Source organism: Lissotriton helveticus, chromosome 5_1 (assembly GCF_964261635.1).
Source record: "Lissotriton helveticus chromosome 5_1, aLisHel1.1, whole genome shotgun sequence".
Lineage (NCBI taxonomy): Eukaryota > Metazoa > Chordata > Amphibia > Caudata > Salamandridae > Lissotriton > Lissotriton helveticus.
In genome coordinates, this window is record NC_136065.1 from 1,099,708,664 (window position 1) to 1,099,729,453 (window position 20,790).

A 20,790-nucleotide genomic window follows, 5' to 3' on the forward strand; every position below is an offset into this window, starting at 1 on the left:
GAATTTTCAAAATAGTCAGGTACCTATGAATATTGTACCGAAAGGTGGTTTTCAAGTGCAATTACCGGGAAAAGGTAAAGGTAAGAGTAATAAAGAAGAAATGAAAAGGAAAGAGTGTCATGGATGTGGCAGATTAGGACATTGGAAGACCGAGTGTAAGTCTTTGTTAGGAAATAATGAAATGGTTAAAAATTTCAATCCACAGATGCAGAGTGAGGTGGATGTGAAACAGCAACAACTGCAGCAGCAACAGGTAGTTACACCACAGGTACAACAGGTACAAGTGCCTCAAGTTCCTATGCCAAATAATGGGAATGCTCAGGTACAGAGATTCAGGGCGGATGCTGGTTTTCACGTGGGTGAACAAGTTGGTAAGAATCCAAATGTGCGAATGGTTTCACAAGATTGGTTGCAGTGTCCCGGGAGTGATTCAGATTCATCTCAATTACAGTGCCTGAGGTAGGAGGAAGAGTGCTTGGTTTCATCCCTAGTGGTAGATCAGTCAGGTCCTCTTGTGGATGGGAAAGTGGAAGGTAATGATATTACATTCCTTGTGGACACTGGTACTACCCATTCTACTGTAAGAGCAGCAGAAATTCTGAACCTACCCCTCTCTGGAGAAACTATCCAAGTCGTAGGAGTCTCAAATAAGCATATTAAGACTCCAGTGACCAAACCAATGGAGGTTCATATTGGAAAGTTCAGACATTTACATCGTTTTGTGGTGTGTGACACAAGTCTGGTGACCCTTTTAGGTAGGAACTTATTGTGTAAAATGAATTGCACCTTCTATTTTACCCAGGAGGGTATTGCTTTTCAAACGCCAGATGAGGATGTTGCTTTCAAAGTAATGTTAGCAAAGCAAGGGACAGAAGTGAAGGATTTGCATCCTTTATTTACAGCGAATAGTTTGCCTGTAGAATTGAGAGACACAGTGACAGCTGATGAGTGGGACTTCACAAGGAAAGACAACGGATTAATGAAGGGTGTTGATCCTATCCAAATATTGGTTAAACAGGGTGCAGAATTTCCGAAAACACCACAGTACAAAATGAGTCCTGAGACTATTGAGGGAGTTACTCCTGTAATTGAGCAAATGATTGAGCAGGGTATTCTGAGCGATATACTAGAGAGTCCTTGTAAATCATCTATTATAGGAATTAAGAAACTGAGTGGTAAGTATAGGATTGTGCAAGATTTGAGGAAGATTAATAAGATTGTGGTACCTTGTTGTTCGATAGTGCCCAATCCAGCAGTAATTCTTTACCAAATTCCCTGTGATGTGGAGTGGCTCACAGTGATTGATTTGTGCCAAGGATTTTTTCAATACCCCTGCATCGAGATAGCCAATATCTTTTTGCTTTCCGGTTCAGAGACCGTGTTTTGCCATGGTGCCGAGTATGAAAAGAGTCCTTCAATTTTCAGTCAGATTTTGAAAAAGTGTCAGTAGTCTTTCATTATACCAAAAGACTCAGTATTGGTGCAATACATTGATGATTTATTGGTGGCATCGAAGACACGAGAAGCATGTGTGACAGATACAATTGTTGCACTGAACCATTTGGCAGTAGGTGAGCATAAAGTGTCACCAGGAAAATTACTGTTTTGTCAAAAAGAAGTTCAATATTTGGGACACTAAATTGAAAAAGGAGTCAAGAAAAAATCACAAGATCGCTTTGTGTGATCTTGCAAATGGCTCCTCCCATAACACAGAAAGACATTTGAATTTTTCTGGTCATGGTTGGATAATGCAGACAGTGGATTAGTGGTTTTTCACTGATTGCCAAGCCATTACAGAGATTGACACACAAAGATGTAGTCGATCCAATCCAGTTGGATGAAGTAAGCATGAAGGCTTTTGCTTTCGTTGCGAGATAGTCTTTTTCGAGCACCTGCATTAGGTATGCCAGATTATAGTAAAGAGTTTGCATTGTTCTGTTGTGAAAGAGATGGGTGTGTACTTTCAGTCCTGACACAGACACATGGAATGGCACTTCGTCCAGTGGCATAGTTTTCTGATACTTTGGACTCAGTGGATGCAGTGTTGCCAGGTTGTTTGAAAGCAGTGGCTGCTACTTGTGTGACTCTAGAGCAGAGTGAATCAATTGTGATGGGACATCCAGTGAGAGAGTATGCACCACATTCTGCTGAATTTTTGTTGACACCGACGAGAACTCAACACATGACGAATAGTCATTTAACTATTTATTAAGGAGTGATTTTGGGTGCTGAAAATGTGACAGTAAAAAGATGTATGACACTGAATCCAGCAACATTGTTGCAGGGTTTGAGTTGTGAAGAAGTGAAACATGAAGCAGAACAGGATTGTTTGGATGTGACAGAGTTGTGTACGAAACCAAGGCCTGACATAAAAGATGTCCGATTAAAAGAGTCAGATTGTGTGATGTTTGTAGATGGTTCTTGCTTGAGAGATGAGAAAGTTGTTTTGCTTGCTTCATATGCTGTATGCACAGTGGCCATGGTTCTTGAATCATCTTGTCTAAAAGGGATAAATTCAGCCCGAATTTCTGAATTGGTCGCTTTGACCAGGGCTTGTATAATTGGCAAAAATTTGAGAATAACCATATTTATGGATAGTCAATATGGTTTTGGGGTGGTGCATGATTGTGGTCAATTGTGGATGCAACGTGGATTTCTGACTTCTTCAGGATACCCAATTAGAAATAGTAAGGATGTGAAAGATTTGCTGAATGCATTACAATTGCCCAAAGAGATTGTGTGGTCAAATGTCCAGCACATAAATAAGGAAATGATTATGTGGCTAATGGGAATAGATATGCAGATCAAGTGGTTTGTCCGCATGCACAACATTCAGTCTCAATTAATAAAGGCAATACAACAGTTGATGGACAGAATGCAGAACAATGTCATACATTCACCCCAGTACAATTAATAAAGGAACAGAGAAAAAGAATGCAAATTGTCACTTGATGTTCTCTACTGTTGAAACATGGGATGAATTTAAACAGTTGCAGGAAGAAGCCAGTGAGGAAGAAAAAGAACTTTGGATCAAATCAGGTCGTACTAAGAGACCTGAAGATGAAATATGGGTATAGGTGGATGATAGGTCAGTAATGCCAGACAGTTTACTTTCACAGTTGGCAAGGATGTACCATGGAGTAACTCATGTGGTAGAGATGCTATGATTAGACTCTTCAAACAGTCATGGAATAACCCCAGGTTTAGGGTTATTGCAGAGAGTCTATGCAGAGGTGTGTAGTATGCCAGCAGCAGAATCCAGGTAGAAAGACTGTTGTTAGTTGGGGGCATATTGGAATAGCTGCAGGCCCTTTTACTAGGTTACAGGGCGATTTTCTAGAACTTCCCCCTTGTAATGGACTGAAATATGTGTTGGTTGTGCTTTGTCTGTTTCTCGTTGGGTAGAAGCATATCCAACAAGAAATGATAGTCTAACAGTTGCTAAATTGCTCTTGAGAGAGATCATTCCTAGATTTGGATTTGCAGTCTCTTTAGAAACGGATAGAGGTACTCATTTTAATAATTAAATAATTTGGATGAGTTGTGCAGCATTACAAATTGAGCAAAAGCTGCATTGTGTCGATTCGATTCATAAACTTTATTCGATTCAAAATGATAGAATCACAAAAGTATACAGACCTTAGTTTAAAAAAGAACATATTAACATCAATAAATCAGAATGATTCATATTACAGTTTACACATTTTTAAAAACTGAAAATAAAAATTTCCAAAATTAGGTTTATACAATCTTAAGTTGTAATTCATTGTATGCAGATAGCAGAGAAAGGAAGGTATTAACCAGACAAACTAACAGTACCGTTTCCTAAGTTGCAATGACAATCGTATAAAACTTAGCATGGCAGAACATACTCCAGGTGAGGATAATGACAACAAATAATCATAACCCTCTTTATAGTTACATGGTCGCCGTTTTTTTAGAATAGGCTTAATAAACCTAATTCTTGGTTCCTTATAAAGAGGACAAAAAAGAACAAGATGGATGGTATTTTGACTGGTTTTGTCATCACAAGGACAAGGGGGCAGCCTCTCACACCAACCCCCTTGTTTTGGAAAGGCAAAAAGAAAATGGAGAGTATTTAATCTAAATCTTGTCAAATAAAAACGCCATTGCACATGGATAGTGAACGTTAAATAAAATTGGACTTTCGATTTACCCAAGCAATCTGTAGGCTGGTCCAAATGTGACATATTTAAGCTATTACGATAACTTGATTTAATTACGTTATATCCCCCTGCATATTTTCAGGATTATCATACAAATGGCCCAGACCAATTTTATGCAGAGTATCACTAACATATGAAAGCCATGGAATCTGCATTGCATGTTCAAGATTTTTACAATCCCGAAGGATATCTTTTGAGAGCTGTAGATCTTCTGATAGCCATACTTTAACCCATAATATTAGAGGGGAAACGCGAATGATGTCAGACACATATTCCACATCCCATCTCAGTATGGCAAAAACTGTTAGATGAACCTAATGGGACTGCTAACAAGCGTTTTAAAAATTTATTTTCCATGACCTGGATCATGGCTGGGTTTTCTGTCCCCCATACCCCTGCCCCATAGGTTGCCACTGATAAGCACTTTGCTCTATACAAAGTTTTTAACTGTGGGACTGGTTTTTGTCCTAATTTGCTACAAAAACGGAATAGACCCTCAATTGATCGGCTAGTGCTTTGTACACCCTTCATCAAAGGAACCCAGCTCAGTTTATTATTAAATAAATTTCCCAGATAATTGAAGTTTTCGATTTTATCAATGATGGAATTCATTACCATGAACTTACGGGTTTTTGTCCCTTTGGGACCACAGACCATTGCAAAGGATTTTGCACAGTTTACCTTTAGGTCCAGGTCCAGCATAAAGTTGTTAAATGCATCCAAACAGGTCTGCATACTGTTAGCTGTAAGGGTCATTAATACCGTATCATCGGCATAAGATAGCATAGGTATCTTCTTGCCGTTTACTTTTGGGAAATCCGTGCAATGTTCCAACAAAAACTTTTCCAGGTCATTAGTGTATACTAAAAACAAAAAAGGTGCTAAAATGCAGCCTTGCCGCACACCCTCGGTTGAGGGGATGGATTTTGTTTTTTCCCCCCTGGCCCAAATCTTATGGCCACAGTTGTGGCCGCATGTAGTCTACGGAGCAGGGTAACCAAGGGTTCTTCAAAACCCATGTCCTCCATCATCTGCCAGAGTTTATTTCTGCAAACAGTGTCAAAAGCACTGGATAAGTCCATGAAGGCCAAGTGGATGGAAGAAGCCCTAGCCTTCATGTACTTACCCATAATTAGTGCCAAATTTAGGCATTGTTCGGTCGTTCCCTTTCCTCTCCTAAACCCATATTGGGAATTTGCAATTAGGCCCGCAGAATCTGCTTAAGTCTCCAATCTGGCCAAGATTGTCCTACCCAATAGCTTGCATGATGCATCAATTAGTGATATTGGGCGATAGCAACGTGGGTCGCACTTATCCCCCTTCTTAAAAATTGGCACCACCACTGCCTCCTTCCAAGATAGGGGAATGTGACCAACAATAGCTGCTTTAAAAACATTCAGGAGCAATGGGGCCATAAGACAGTATTATGTTTGAAAAAGTCCAGCGGCACCGCATCCGGGCCAGGGGCTTTTAGTCGAACACCTTTCCTCAAAGCCTCCTCCACTTCACAGAGGGTGAGAGAAGAACTGAGCTGGGAAGCTGTAACCGGGATGTCCCCGTCCCTTATTTCATCCTGCAAACCTATAAGGGGGATTGACTTAGGGTTAAAAATGTTCCCATAATGGGCTTCCCATGTCTCGGCCGTTATCTGCATTACCATATTATCGTTACCATCATTTGTGAGGAAAGGACGGTTTATAACCTCCCAAAAAAGCCTACTATCTTTTAAGTCTGAGGCTTTCTCTAAGTCATCCCAAGCTAGCCTTTTTAGATCTAGCTTTCGTTTTTTAATTGCCTCTTTGCAGGTGCTTCTCGCAGTTCTTACCAACTCCTTATTCCTAGGTTTTTGGTGCAAAGCCCTTTTTAACAATTTTTGAGCTGCGGAACAAACAGCATCAAACCATTTAAAGCCCTTAGACTGTTTAGAGGCCAGTGGTTTTTTAAGATGTTCTGCCACATTCCCACACAAAATTTCAAAGTTTCTAATTGTATTCTCTGGGTCTGTTGTCGGTGATAAACAAAGCTCAATTTCAGAGCTATTGGAGTTTAAGATCTCTACCTCCAACCCGGTTGCATCTACTTTCTCCCACTTCAGGGTGACTCCTTTATTCCTATTATATGTTATCGGTTGATCCCAGGTTGGATATCTTGCAATAGCAGGAGGGCACAAAGTTAAAATTAAAGGGTTATGATCGCTCACCGGATTTACATGCGTCTCAAATTTATCAATGTATTGTAAATGACTACTAGATACAATAGCGAAATCAATAACACTCATAGTACCTCCAGTTCCTTGGAAAGTTGGTATTGGACATGAGTTTGGGGCAACCCATGATTCTATTATGCATAAGTCATTAATGACAATAATGTTATTTAACGCATCACCCTGGGGTGTATGCTTAAAATGTTGCATAGGGTGATCATTTAGATCAACTAGACCACAAACATTTGACCCACCAAATTTACACAAAGAACAGTTAAAATCACCAACCCATAAAATAAATAATGAAGGTAAATTACTTCGTACTTTGGATATATCTTCCTGGAGATTCGCAATTACAGCAGTGTCATGGTTATCAAAGATATTGTAATACCCATTAATCAACAACAGGGGTACAGGAAACAGGGATTGTAACAAAAGTAATTGGTACCAGGGCGTATCCACTATACTAGATGTTTTCTAAATTACTCCATTTAAGGGAAATGGCGGTCATAATACCACCTTTTGCCCTACCTGCTTGTGATGGCACAGCTAGTACATTGAAGGACTGAAAACCATTAAGGACCTGATCAGTTCTCACGATATCATGGGTTCCTACACAGTTCAACCATGCATCATCCTGTAACCTCCTAGAGAGACCTGCAATGTTCCACGAAATTAGGCGAAGCCCAATTACCCCCGGCGAGTCACCCAAAGGATCTATATGCGTGGCCACATCTGGCCTGATATCGGGCAGATTTAACATACAATTTACAGTGTCGCAAACTTCCACCTCGACAGGATTTTCATTCGTCACAATACAAGTTAGTGTCATCTCATCAGTAATACCCCTCAACCTTTCAGTCGTTTGTTCCACTAAGAAACTACCCACTTCACCACACGGTTTGGCAGGCTTTTGGCTAGTTGGTAGTCAGTCTATGTCCTCCAACCCCATCAATGATTCAAAGCGATTTCTTAAGGGTATGTTATTTGGTATCCACCCAAGATATTCCTCACCCTGAAATCTCATTCTTGGATAGTTTCGGGGTGGATAAGGAAGTGCATGCTTTAAATTGGGGTAAAAATATTCCAAACCTATGCATTGTATATCACCCAGTCTGCCAAACTTTGGTTCACGAAAAATAAGGGCCTTAAACCCAGTTTTCTCTAAAAATGTATGAGGATACAGTCTCCCTCCAAATCTTTATCACTTGGCCCCACCCATGAAACCCTTCTAACATTTAAAATCTCTGTCCTAGAGGCAGGGGGAAGCGGTCTATGTTTGTTAAGCCAATAGATTACCCTGTTCCTGAGATCCCTATTTGATTCCAGTTGGTTAGGCCTGAGCCCTGGCACTCCTGTCAGAATAGCTGTAAAAGGGGCAGAATCAGGAGGCAAGTTTACACAAACCGCCTTTTTTGCTGGAGCCTTTACTCCTTGGTTTATGGGGCCCTGTTTTGGTATTACCTTAGGCCTAGTAGGAATAGCCGCCTTATTGGATACAGAAGAAATTGTTGTAGTTGGAGCAGTTACTGCAGGCTTTTGATTTACGGACACAACCTCCGCCATAGTGGGGTTGTTAGAGGCTGTTTGTGATACAGCTTTAGCAGGATCAGCATTTATTACTGTTTGTAACACCCCTACTGGCTTCTTTAAGCCTGCTTTCTTTGTAACAGTAGGTTTGCCACCCGGATTCTCAATGCCCTGGCTATTCTTAACCAATTGTTCAAGGGAGTGGGTATTTACCGAAACAAGATGTTCTAATTGGTCCAACTTCAAATTTATTATTTGCGTCTTTTCCAATAAGGGCCTCAAAAGACTTTTAGCCAATTTTTCAATATTTTGAAGAAAGTCATCATTTGGGCAGGATTGATTTGGGGGTTCAGCATCCACAGACGGGGTTCCCTTATGTTTAGTGGATTTGGCCACAGCTCGATTGGTATTAAATTTGGCTGTTTTTGCTCTACTACCCTTGTTATGACCCCCTCCTCTTTTCCACTTGCTCGCTTTTAAAGTTTCAACTAAATTCAGGTCTGGTTCTGAAACATGAGAGTCTGCCAATGTTGGGGCTATTTGAATCGAGTTACAATTTTGAATACCATCCCCACTAACAGTACTTGATGCTATACAGACCGCATTTATGCTGTCCTCCAAAACGTTCGAGGATACTAATTGAGAAACTACATGACTGGATACGTTTGGACTGGGTACAGGGTTCATTATTATACTTTTATCAGGCGTGATTGTAGAGCCAATCCGTCCTAAAGACGACCTTTTTCCTGTCAAGAGATCCAGGGATAATCGTTTTTCTGTAAAAGCGATTTCTTTTTCCAAAATCCCTGTTGCCCGGGTAATAAATGCATCCAAAGTTCCAGTAGCTTTCCCACTAATTGTTTTCTTAATGACTTGCCTATCTTTCCCAGAACGTAGGGCCATCGTGGGACAAATCCTTAGGGCAGGGATGATCCAATTTAAAATCGAACAAGCAACTAGTGCTGAAAACCCCTGTTAGTACGTACACATATACTAAACCATATAATGAGACTGTTACAAATAAAATGCCTCAAAGCTTACAAATGGAAGAGGGTGAGCCCGGCCCGTCCTTTATCGTCCTTGGATGGCCTTAGACGGCCCGCCCTTGTCCCGGGCTTCTCCCGGGACGCTCCAGCGCAGCGGGGGTAGCAGGTTGTTGATATAAGGACTTTAGTCAGTGGGGCGGGGAAGGCAGGGAGAGCGGCCCTGGTGGTGGCAATTCGGGCTAGCAGGGACTCCTGGGAGATGTAGTCCCGGTCCCGCTGCTCGCAGCCTTGCCTACACTCGCACACCCACAGCAGACTTCCAACACTTCCAGTGGCCACGGGCCCGCTGCAGCACACCCCACGAAGCGGGACCCACGAAGCGGGACCCGCGAAGCGGGTACCGCGAGGCGCAGCAAAGCAAAGCACAAAGGTTCAGGAAAGAGCACAGGGTCCCGGCAGGTACAGAGACTTCAGCAGAGCGTCCCCTCATGGGTTACAAGGACCCATCATTCAATCGTCTTTCGTTCCTTTGCTTTCAAGCCATCAAGGAGTCACGGTGAGGATTATCAGTCAACCAGGGAAGACTGGAGAGAAACCCTTTTAGTTTTAAACGCTACTGGAATAGGGGAATGAGTAAAAGGACGCGGGTGTGAGGGCCATCCTTAAGCTATAGCTAAGATGCTAGATATATCAAGCACTTACCCAGAAAAAAGGACTTTAATTAACACCACCATTCGATAGGGGTGGAATTGTATAGTACTGCACGTATCGAGTTCCGACTCTTGGACAGTAGCAGGTCCACATCTCTACATCAGGCTCATAGTCTCTCGAGGGGACTCTGGTTTCGCTGTATAAGGGAACACTTCCAGGTCAGGAGTATAAAATGCACATACACTTCCGGATCAGCTAAAGCCCTGCCGGGAACTTGGGCCGGATCAGAGTCACGGGGTCTCCAGAAGACTCGAGGTCCGCTGTACAAAAACACTTCCAGGTCAGGGGGCAAGAGAGTACTTCCGGGTTAATTGGAGCTCCGCCGCAACTTTTGGCAGGATCAGTATCACGGGGTCATATAGCGGATGAAAATAGAAAGGTCCGACAGTATCTTCACGGTCTTCAGAAATGCCCGGACATTGTGTCTATTGATCAGAAGCCTCAGGTGTGGTTGAACAAATTAATGGCACTATCAAATCCAGATTGTCAAAGGTGTGTGCATCCACAACACTGAAATGACCAGATGCTTTACCCCTGGTATTGATGTGTCTAAGAACCATTCCTGACAAAAAGACTGGAATATCACCACGTGAAGTTATAATGGGGAGAACAATGAGACAGCCAATTGTACCAGCAAATCAACTGATGAATATTACTGATGATCTAGTGCTTAATTATTGCAAATGATTGGCTGATGTGGTGTGTTCTGTGTCTCATCAGGTTGGACAAATTGGAGCCACAACACAGCAGGAGTAAGTACATGAATTTAAGTCCAGGTGAGTGGATCCTGGTGAAGAAGCATGTGAGAAAGTTGTGTCTGGAACCTAGGTGGCATGGCCCTTACCAGGTAATACTGGTGACGTAAACAGCAGTAAAGTGTGGTGGTTTGCCAAATTGGATACACGCGAGTCATACAAGGAGAGTCCTAAGTCCACTTGAAAGACAAGAAGAGGAGCAGCAACTGGTCGAGAGATGAGAATAGTCAGAAGCTGTAGAACGTGAAGCTACAGAGTCTGAAGTTAAAGATTCTGAAGGTGTTGAACACATGCTAGAACAAGGAAAAAGTCAAAGAAAGTGGAAATCAGTTACTTGGTCTCGTAAAACTGCTGTTGAAGGTGACAATGGAGAAGTATTGAATGAAAACCAAGAGCAAGTGCAACAGAGAAAAGAACTTGTGCACTTGGCTTTGAATTAGAAGAAGCAGTGCAAGTTAAGAAAGTGAGGAAAGATGATGTGTGGCCTAAAAGAGTGAAAAGACTGAAATACACTCTGAAACAAAGATCCCTGACACGATAATTGAAGTACTAGATCAGACTAAGCAAAGTGAGTCTGAAGAAGAATCAGTTTGTAAAATAAAAAGAGTAAGAGTTCTGAATAGGAAATACACAGCTCCAGAATGGACATATGTGGTGTTGGAAGAAATTAAACACATAGATCAGATCAAAGAAAATACTGGTACAGAGCAAGGTAATGGAAATGGTTTAGAACCACCTTAAAAGAACTGTGTAAATTAAGGTGCAGAAATGTGAGAATTCATTGAAAGAATTGCAGAGAATCAGAGCAGAGATCTGAATAAGAAGAAGATATAAGAAAAAAAGAAAAAGGGGGTAAAGAAGAAAGGCATAAAGTGTGAGGATACACCACTTTGGATAGCATAACGTGTGAGGATACACCACTTTAGATAGGTCTTATAGATATTTTAGTTTAAAGGCATAAAGTGTGAGGAAACACCACTCTGGATAGTATAAAGTGTGAGGATACACCACTTTAGATAGATCTTATAGATTTTTTAGTTTTTCTTAGTTTTTTTTTAGTTTTTAAATATTTTGATTTTTTAGAATTGATTCAAATGTTTTCCTTAGAAATGGCAAATACAGCAGAGACTGGACATCAAAATCATAGTTTTAAATGTAGATGTATTAATGCTTGCCTATTTAGTATTTTACTATCAGTGTTTGTGTGGCTAACACAAATTTGTGTTGTGCCTGTCTTAATGGTTACTAATAACAAAAATAATACTAATGGTGTGATGAGTGAATAAGTAGAGTCTAAAAGCCTTAAAGAAGACTCACATACTGATATAGAGAAGATGAAAGATGACAGCATCGTCATCATGATAAATCGAATAATGTTTTTTCGTTAAATGTCTTTACCAAGTTGTTGTATGACTATGTTGATACAATGGATGCAATATATTGTTACGTGAGCATGCAATTACTATTGTCTGTCTCAGAGGGGGTGACCTATCATCACCTACCTTTAATGTATGGTGTGCCTTGTGGTGTCTTAACTAGTCTATTTTTTGAGAAGGGAAGTTTGCAATATTTCTATTCTTACATGGATTTAGTATTGTCAGAAATTCCCATTAGAAAGAACATGAATAGAATATATAGTGCTAGAAATGCAGAATATATGGGAGATTTTTTTCATACAACAGAGACAATAGATACAGTATATGCACATAGACACAACCTTACTTGTAGTTTACGGTTTGAAGAAATAGAATTCATTAACATGGTAGAATATAGAAGGCAAGATTTTCAGGGAAAAGCTGCCGAGCAAAAGACTCATGTACCTCCATGTGCTTTCAGAGAAGGAGATTATAAGAAAGGCGAGACTTACGTTGCCATGACCCTAGGCTGGTATCATAGAGGGAAGCTTTGTTTTCTTAGACAAAAGACTGAATATAACAGTTTTTCCATTGGTTCTAGTAAATGTGATCATACCTTTCCCATTACGGGAGGATGGTGACTAAAAGGAGGGACTAATTCTGTTTTTCCAGGAGTATATTATGTGTGTGGTAAGAATGCCTACTATAGGTTGCCTGCACGTTGGTATGGATGTTGCTATTTAGGCACAGTATTTCCAAAAGTTTACCATTTGGATTAGAATCATAGAATCCATGTAGTAAAGAATGGACTAATACGTAATAAGAGAGGAGCGGGTTTTTCTGAAATAATAGGGGATATTTTTAGAGCATTGATACCTTCAGTTGGAGTTACTCTGAATTTGCATAAAATTAGAAAATGTCAACAGTGGTTGCTGGTTTATCAACAGACACTGCTGGTGGGTTTTTAATGATTGATACTGAGATGGTTGCGATTAGGGCTATGGTTTTACAAAATCGACTTGCCCTTGAAGTGTTATTGGCTAATGAGGTTGGAGTCTGCAATATGTTGAAAATACAACAATGTGGCACTTATATCCCTTACAAGAGTAAGAGTCTTGAGGGGTATATTAAGAATATTACAAATCTTCATCAAGATTTGACCGATTTGAAGGTTGATAGTGCTTGGGAGAAACTTGATAAGAATGTTTCCTTTGTGGATAATTGGTTTTCTACCTTTGGAAATAGTGTATTAAGGAGAATACTAACACCTATCATTGCAATGGCTACAGCGATATTAATGGCTTATCTGCTCTATAAGTATTGTAGATGCAAGAGAGATTTGTCTGAAAATAAAGGAAGGGCACGAAAGAGACAGAGAGATAAGATAGAATTAGAGGATATGAAAGAAAATTACTATGAAGTTATGAAGGACTTAGATGGAATAATGGTGAAACAAGAGAGAACAACTGCCTTCTAAAAGTGATAATTTTGTATTGGTGGGTATTTTGATGATGGCTCAAAATGCCATCAAAGGGGGAATTGATGGAGCAGGGTTTTTGTGAAGTGAAACCTGTTCGGATTGAACCCTCAATAACATTTTTTAAAAGTGTGTGGAAAAATAAATGATGTGGTAAAAAGGACTAACACGAGGGAAAATGCTACTGCGCAAGCATATTCTAAAGTACTGAAGTATGCCGCAAAAGCTTTTGACTAATGAAAATAAAAGAACTAATGCTGCTTTTGTGCACCTTATTATCGTTTACTAAGAAAATATTATTTAACATGGTTTGTGCATGGATAGATGCAGCACTGGGTTGGTACGTAATGAAAAAGCATTATAAGTGAATATTAATGCCTGTGTTTGTTTTCCATAGCAACATGGCTTTCTGCTCTGCATGAAGTTATGGGGTTAATTGAATAAAAGAATAAATGCTTGAAAAATAAAAGTTTGAAAGCGAAGGGGAAGGTGGAAATTGATTGCCCTTCAAGAATCCTGAGTGCCTGCCAAGAAGTTGCATGGAAAGACGTTTTGATTCAACAAGCGGAGGAAACGCTTCCTCTGGAAAGGTACAAGCAGCACAAATGTTATACAAAGTTTGCTACATAACCGGCATGAAGGAAGAGAACATTTTGATAGTGGCTTGAATTTCCTGGAAGCTGACGTGATGAATAAATAAAACAATGTGACATTTAGTGAGATGAACATGCCGAGAGTGGTGTGACAATACACCCCCTTACTTAACCAATCAAATGTAGAATAACCCTTCGTTAGATACAAGTGTGGGTTGGATATTTGGGTTTTAAGGTTCAATTGAGGTGCCTGGAGGAAGGATTTTGGGTTCTGTTTGTTGGGCAGACTGTTTGGGAGATCGTCGTTGTTGTCGGTTTGCTGTCTTTATCTGTGTGAGAAGAGGCCTAGCTTACTGTCTCCTATTCCTGATCTGAGTGTTCCTGTCTGTTGATTCCTGACTTAGTCTTTGCCTCTTCAATTCTTCTTGAGGGGCCTTGCTGCTCTCATGGCCAGAGAGTAGTTTTCTTATTCCTATTTGAGTTAGTATAGACTGAAATCTGTATTTGCAAAATCAATTGCAAATGTATTTTGTGTCTTCACTTTTCCACTCCTTTATGCATTGTCATTGATATGAATTTGTAATTTTTTATTCTGATGTTGTTTGCCTTGTAAAGATCTATGATTTGTATTGTATGTTGTGCGGATGAGCATTAATTCACATTATTTATATAAGGTTTTATAAATATACAAATGAGTCTGTCTTTATTAGAGGTGTTTATTTAGATTATGAGTATTTTAGTATCAAGTATTAGTTTGCCAAACCCAGTCAACTATATAAAGATTGCATCGCCATAGTTAGTAAACTATAATGAAGTTACAAATTGGAGATTTGTAAGTTTGGTATAGTTTTGGAAATTCACTAACCCAGCTTGAAGGGACTTGATGGGTAATAAAATTGGGCATTGTCTGTGGAAAATTATTAGTCCCAGATCGCCGGATCATTTCATTGTGAAAGATATCACATGAGAAAGGGGACAGATTTAGGGTGCTTCCTTTGTTAGGACTCGAACGTAAGTAGCTTTATTGAGAAAACCTATAGTTGAATGATCTGTGACACTGACCTTGGAGTATATGTTATTGTGGAAGTGGATGTATGTGATATTTATTTATGATAATATTATTGGAATGTAATGATTTTTAATGATGACGTTCTATTGTGTATTACTGACAAGCTGGGAACAGGTTGTTGTGGAATATGTTTAACTAAGTGGTAACCTAAACAGGCTTTTCTTAATTACTTTTTAATCTGGTGCAAGAGTTTGACTACATTATTTTTATTAAAATGTACAGGCGACTGTTGACAAATGTAAGTGGTGGGCGGAATAGTTTAACCCACTGACAAGCACAGTTAGAAACTGGCAATGCCCTTAGGCTCAACGCCAAAGCTCTCGATTGCCGTCTATTTTAAACAGTGTTTATAATTGGGCATGATTGAGAGCTCTTGAGTTGAGGCTGAAGGTAGTGCAAATTTCTCACAATGCCTTTAAGTGGGAGTAAAATGAACTTTCAATACAAAAATAAAAAGTGTACCTACGCACTTCCTAACGGTGTTCCTCTCAAGTACCGACATTCCTTGGCTCTGAGCGAAGGCTCCGAGAGTCAACTCTCCAACGAATCCAGATGCTACTCTCATGCTGTTAATACTATTACTACAGCATGCGAGAAGCACCAGGATTGGTAGGGCTGGGTGGCTTGCTGCTCTGTGAAACACTGGGGGGCATGTGTCTGGTCTCCACCCGGCTGTGTAACAGAACTCGCACTGGAGAGGTTTAAAGTGCTCATTGTGCAGCAGCCGGACAAAGTGCCAAGTGCTCTTTAAACTGAAGATGTCACCACTGCTCTCAGCTGCCAATAATCAGAAATGGCTTCTCCTCATCCTCAAAAAATTATGTGGTAATAAAATAATTTTATTACCATATTACTTTCACATTTGATGTGCTTGCAGCAGTGTGTGTGTGTGTGTGTGTGGGGGGGGGGGGGGGGTGGTGAGCGGATGTTCCTTCACCCTAACGGAGGAACTGCAGCTGTAAAATGGTTGATTGAAGGGGGGATTGACAGGCGTGACAGTGACTGTCAGCAGTATTTGAATTGTGAGCCAGGTGGGGGAATGGTCTTGATAGAGGGTGGTCCCTTACTCATCCAGCTTTATCTTCATAGTCACCCACATGAAAGCAGGAACCTCCATTTAGTTTCACTGTTTTTAATAGATGTTCCAGTATTTGCAACTTCCTCACAGAGAGGAGAAGCCTTTTTGTTTCAGATCCTTCTCTACACAACAGATTCCAATTATAATTGCAGTTCCATGTTTTACATATTTACTTTCATGAATTGCCTGAAACACAGTGATTGAAGCAAGCTTTCCTAAAGGGTCCGATGATTTTCTGCTCTTTAGTCTTTTTTATTATGATATGAGTGCCAATAATTTTTCTGTAAATTGTTTTGTCTATATCAAATCTGGTACCCTGCTGAAGTACTGAGGTTTTTTTGCAAGACATACCTTCGAAAAACTGTCAAGGAGCATCTTCTGTTGTGCTTTCTGTAATGGATCGGAAGGCGTCAGCTTCTTGTCTGGGTATGCTTCATCAAGGTAGTCACTTATGGTTGTAGACTCTGAAATTATGTCACCTTTGCTGGTCTCCAAAACTGGCACCAAGCCAGAGGAAACTTTCTCCAAGAACCATTCTGGTTTACTTCTTAGATTAATATTGATGGTTTCAAACCTAATGGACAGGAGGGTGAAAGAAAATAATTAAAAGACACCAATACTAAAATTGAACTGACTGAAGAAAATGTATTGGCATGTTTACATTGTTATTATTTAGGGTTACTTAGCACCTAACAACATGTATAGAGTCATGGTCAGGTATATTTGACTGTTGGAATCTGATGAATGAAATATGCTGGAGCACACAGAACCCGCATGCTTAATAATTACAGTGTGTCCCACTCTTCTGATGTTTCTAAAGATGCAAATGACTGGTGTTATTGTTACCTAATGTATATGTGCTCATTTTACAAACCTGCTTTGGCCTTCCTGGAATTCAAGCTCAGACCTGTATATCAGGAAAGTTTCGGCGACAAGAGGTTAACTTTTTTAGCTTTCTTGGGATGTTCTAAGCTTCTGTACAAGCACAGTGTGACCTCCATAGCTTGCGGCTGGGTACGGCTGCTTGATGTGTTAGCAAAGAGAGCAGGAGTTGCAGTGGCCACGCATGAGGTTAAGCATGTGAGATTCATCCTTCCCTACCTGGCTGCTACCCAGCATTAGTCAAACAGAAGGCTCAGTGTGGCACAGTCGTAGGCTCAGACACCTCCTCCTCCTCAGCACCCACTGCTTTAGCGTGGTAAGATATGTAATCCTTACTGAGCTCTGAGCAAGTTGCCAGACACCCTCGCTTTCCTACAGTTCGACCCCTAGCACACTACATTTTCAGAGTTAAAGAAAGACAAAGATGAGTTAAAGGTGTCAAATGAGAACGTTATGAGGTGAAGTGGAGAAGGGGGGACTGACAGCACTAGAATACAGGTCTATAAATGTAGTCAGATACAATGAAGACTATCAAGCAGTAGCTTAGCTTTAGCTAGGCTATTGTATGCCTGGAGTGTTATCTAGAAGGAAGCCAAAAGTAGATCCCACAGAAGTGCTTCGTCTGTGAAAATGAAGTGCCAGTGCCCAAGGTATTCTCCTGCAGCTGGATCCATCCACAGCTCCTGGCACTGCTGTGGAATGGCAGTGTCAGAATTACCTATAATAATAATAATAATAATAATAATAATAAACCAATTTCTAAAGTTCATGGTTACACCATTCGGTGTGTCCCCGTGCTAGGGCCTGACCTACCTAAGCTGCAGCAGAAATACTATGGAGAGCAGATGTTCACCCAACAAGCTAAGGCAAAATAAACACCCAAGTTTCAAGTCCGTTCCAGAACATTATTTCAGAAAATGTCACTCTCAAATGGACCAGTAAGGAGTTCCTGACCTTGGCTGCCAGATACAAGAAAGATCGAGCCCCTATCCTAGCCCTAAAGATCCGGGGTACTCACGCTAGGTTGGCCTTCGTGGGTCTCAGATTGCGCGAAAGAACATCGAGTTGTATCATTGAGCGAAAAAATTTGGGGCCGTTAAGAGTGAGAATTTTGGGGAAAAAACACATGGCTTTAAAAGTAATTCTTTTCTCCAGTGGGTGCCAGTGGAGGGTAGCAAGGGCAGCAGATACCGATGCCTTTCTAAGAAGTTTTAGAACCAAACGTGCTGCTGCATTTTGCACTCTTTGGAGTTTTGTCAAGCTCTCTTTGGCTTCTCCAAGGTATAATACATTACAATAATCTAAATGTGAGGTTATCTGGGAGTATAATATTGTCTTTTTGACCTTGTCAGAAACAGGACCAGGGTCTTTTTGTAGATTCTGAATATTCCAAAATAATTCCCAGCCACACTAATAATATGATTCTCTAAATACAATTTGGAGTCGAACCATACACCCAGGTTTTCAATTTTGGATTTGGGTGTAGGAGTCTGGCCACCAGACCGACATCCAGATGGAATGGGACTTGCCAACGATGAGGATCTCCGTTTTATTAGCATTAAATGTTAAACAGCTATTAACCATCCACTAGACCAATTCTACTAACCATCAGACTTAAAGAAATGTGAGATTTTGAACTATTGCAGGTCATTCCAAGCTGTAGGGATGGCTGGGAAGTGCTATTGATGCATTGATTTGCTAAACACTCTTGTTGTGCTCATAAAATAGGCTGACAAAGTCACCATGTGGTTTACTCCCATAAGCAAGAGCGGCAGTGCCTAATTTGTACAAAAACAAATATGTGCCAGGGCTCTAGTCTGGAGGCCTCTGAAGCTTGCACCACCCATTGCCACTGCTAGCATTACCAATTGCAGTACCTCTACAACTACTAACCAGCACACTGCCACAAGTGTGACAATTCAGAATATTCCAGGCCCCCAAAGGTATAAAAATAGCATGGGCGGCAGGTATTAGTTGTTTTTATTGCATACTGAATTTGTGGTAAATATTTTAGTAATTTACCTTGATCGGAATTTCTATAATATCAATAAGGTCAAGCATGAAGAGCAGAGTCCGTGGTGGTTAGAATTCGGGGTCTTTATTCAGTAACTCGAGTTAAGGGAGAGCTCCGTCACCTAAGGAGGCTCGGGAATAGTCTCTACTTTAATCACAGAAAACATGGCATTTATACACAAAAAGAGGAAGGAGCTTCCCTTTGACAGTGTTCAGTTACGAAAATGTGGCAATCATACAAGAATCATGGCAGTAGCGACGTAACTGTGTCATAATCATGAGGAAGTAATGGCAGAAGCAGAGAGTTTAGAAATAACCCTTGGCGGGTTCCTTGGATAAGAAAAGGAGAAATGGTTGTGACAGGATGTCTGGTGTCATGTGTTTAGCAAACAGGAGCTGGTTTCTCAGAATTGGTCGTGTGTCTTGGCAAACGGGGGCTTATTTCTCGGAATTGCCCTGACCATAAGCCGGGGTGGTTACAACGGGGGCTCGTTTCTCGGAATCGGCTTGACCATAAGAATGCACAGTTGCAGTTTGAGGAAGAGATGTGTTTGTGTGCAACCTTACGTTGATGTGCCCGGGTTTTCTAGTTACCGTCATGATGAGCTCGGGACGTGAAAGAGAGGGTGTATAATGGGACATAAATAACGAAAAACATCAATGTTCCACAAATTGATAAATAATTCCTGGTCTGCTCATCTCTAAATTATACAGACAGCACCACCATGTGGCTGCTGTCATAGGCACAGGTGTCGACAAGTAAATGCTGGTGCCGAAAATTCAGTGCCAGTGCTGAGCACTGGAAACCACTGGTTCAAGTTAAGCACTGAAGAGCGGGTGTTTAAAAGTAAGTGCGTAGCCCCAGGGCAAATTAAGCACTAAATAGTGTGGATGCTCGAGTGATATATCCAACCCAGAGGCGTTTTGCAAATGGAGTTTGCTGGTGGATCACACCAACTGGAGATTCCAGGAGAGGAGGCAGTAACCTAGGAGAGTTTACCAAGAAAGCCTAATTGTCACGGAGAGGGTACTCCCATATTTGTCAGCATAGTGGTGATTTTATGGAGTGGATGTCAATCTCCAATATATGATAATATAAAGGTTCAAGGAAATTAGAGTTTTGCAGCCCCCATGAACAGTGCAAGAACTTCTCAGTGAGCAACATTTCACATTTACTAGTCAATACACTTGACATTTGAATGTGTTAGAGAAACAAAAGTCTTGGAATACTTCAAGCCGAGTTAAAGTCCCTCTGCCCAAGAAGAGGTGTAGCTTCAGTGGTGAGGCAGGACCAGGGCTCAGAGCAGTAGTTAATTTGTAAACTATTAAGGGCCAGGGCTCTGACCCGGATGCCACTGCAGCTTGCACCACCCATTGCCCTTATCATTCCTGTCAAAACAACTACTAATCATCTCTCTCGCATGTAAATGAGACAGTTCAGATTATTCCAGGTCCCCAAAGCTAAATTGCTGGGGAGACGGGTATTTGGAATTTTAATGCATTTTGTATCCCTAAACAACTGTTCTGCTCATCTCTAAATTAGATCAGCAGCGCAACCATGTGGAAGACTGTTCTATGTATGTTGTTGACAATTAGGCGCCGGTGCCGAGCACCGGGAACCAATTGAGTGCTGGTGCTTAGCACCGGAAAGCTCAGTCTCAAATGAATTACTGGCTCAGAGTAGTCGGGGACCTTGCCTACTCAGCAGGTTCACTTTACTTAAAAGGCCACCTGAACCAACTCTTTTTAGGTTGGACCTATGACAGCGCGCACTCTGCATGCAGTCCTACTTTCTTTTGTTTACTATAAAAGGCTTGGGAGCCCGCCCATTGCTTACTATTTGTTGGTTTCAATTTCTGTGGAGCACTGGCCAACAGCAGATAGATTCAACTTATTTATTGCCTCACCTTGTGCTGTGATTGAGGTACTATTTCTTCTTACCCAACCCCAC

At 40.9% G+C, this 20,790-nt stretch overlaps 1 protein-coding gene across 2 annotated transcripts in view; it reads right to left on the reverse strand.

Annotated features, from left to right (window-relative positions):
* Positions 1–20,790, reverse strand: part of LOC144755156 (glutathione S-transferase omega-1-like) — a 320,432-nt gene that overhangs the window by 88,574 nt on the left and 211,068 nt on the right. For both annotated transcript variants that reach the window (XM_078643737.1, XM_078643736.1), the window contains one exon: positions 16,296–16,518. In XM_078643737.1, the coding sequence (XP_078499863.1) occupies positions 16,296–16,518 (223 nt within the window). The remainder of the gene's footprint in view (positions 1–16,295; positions 16,519–20,790) is intronic.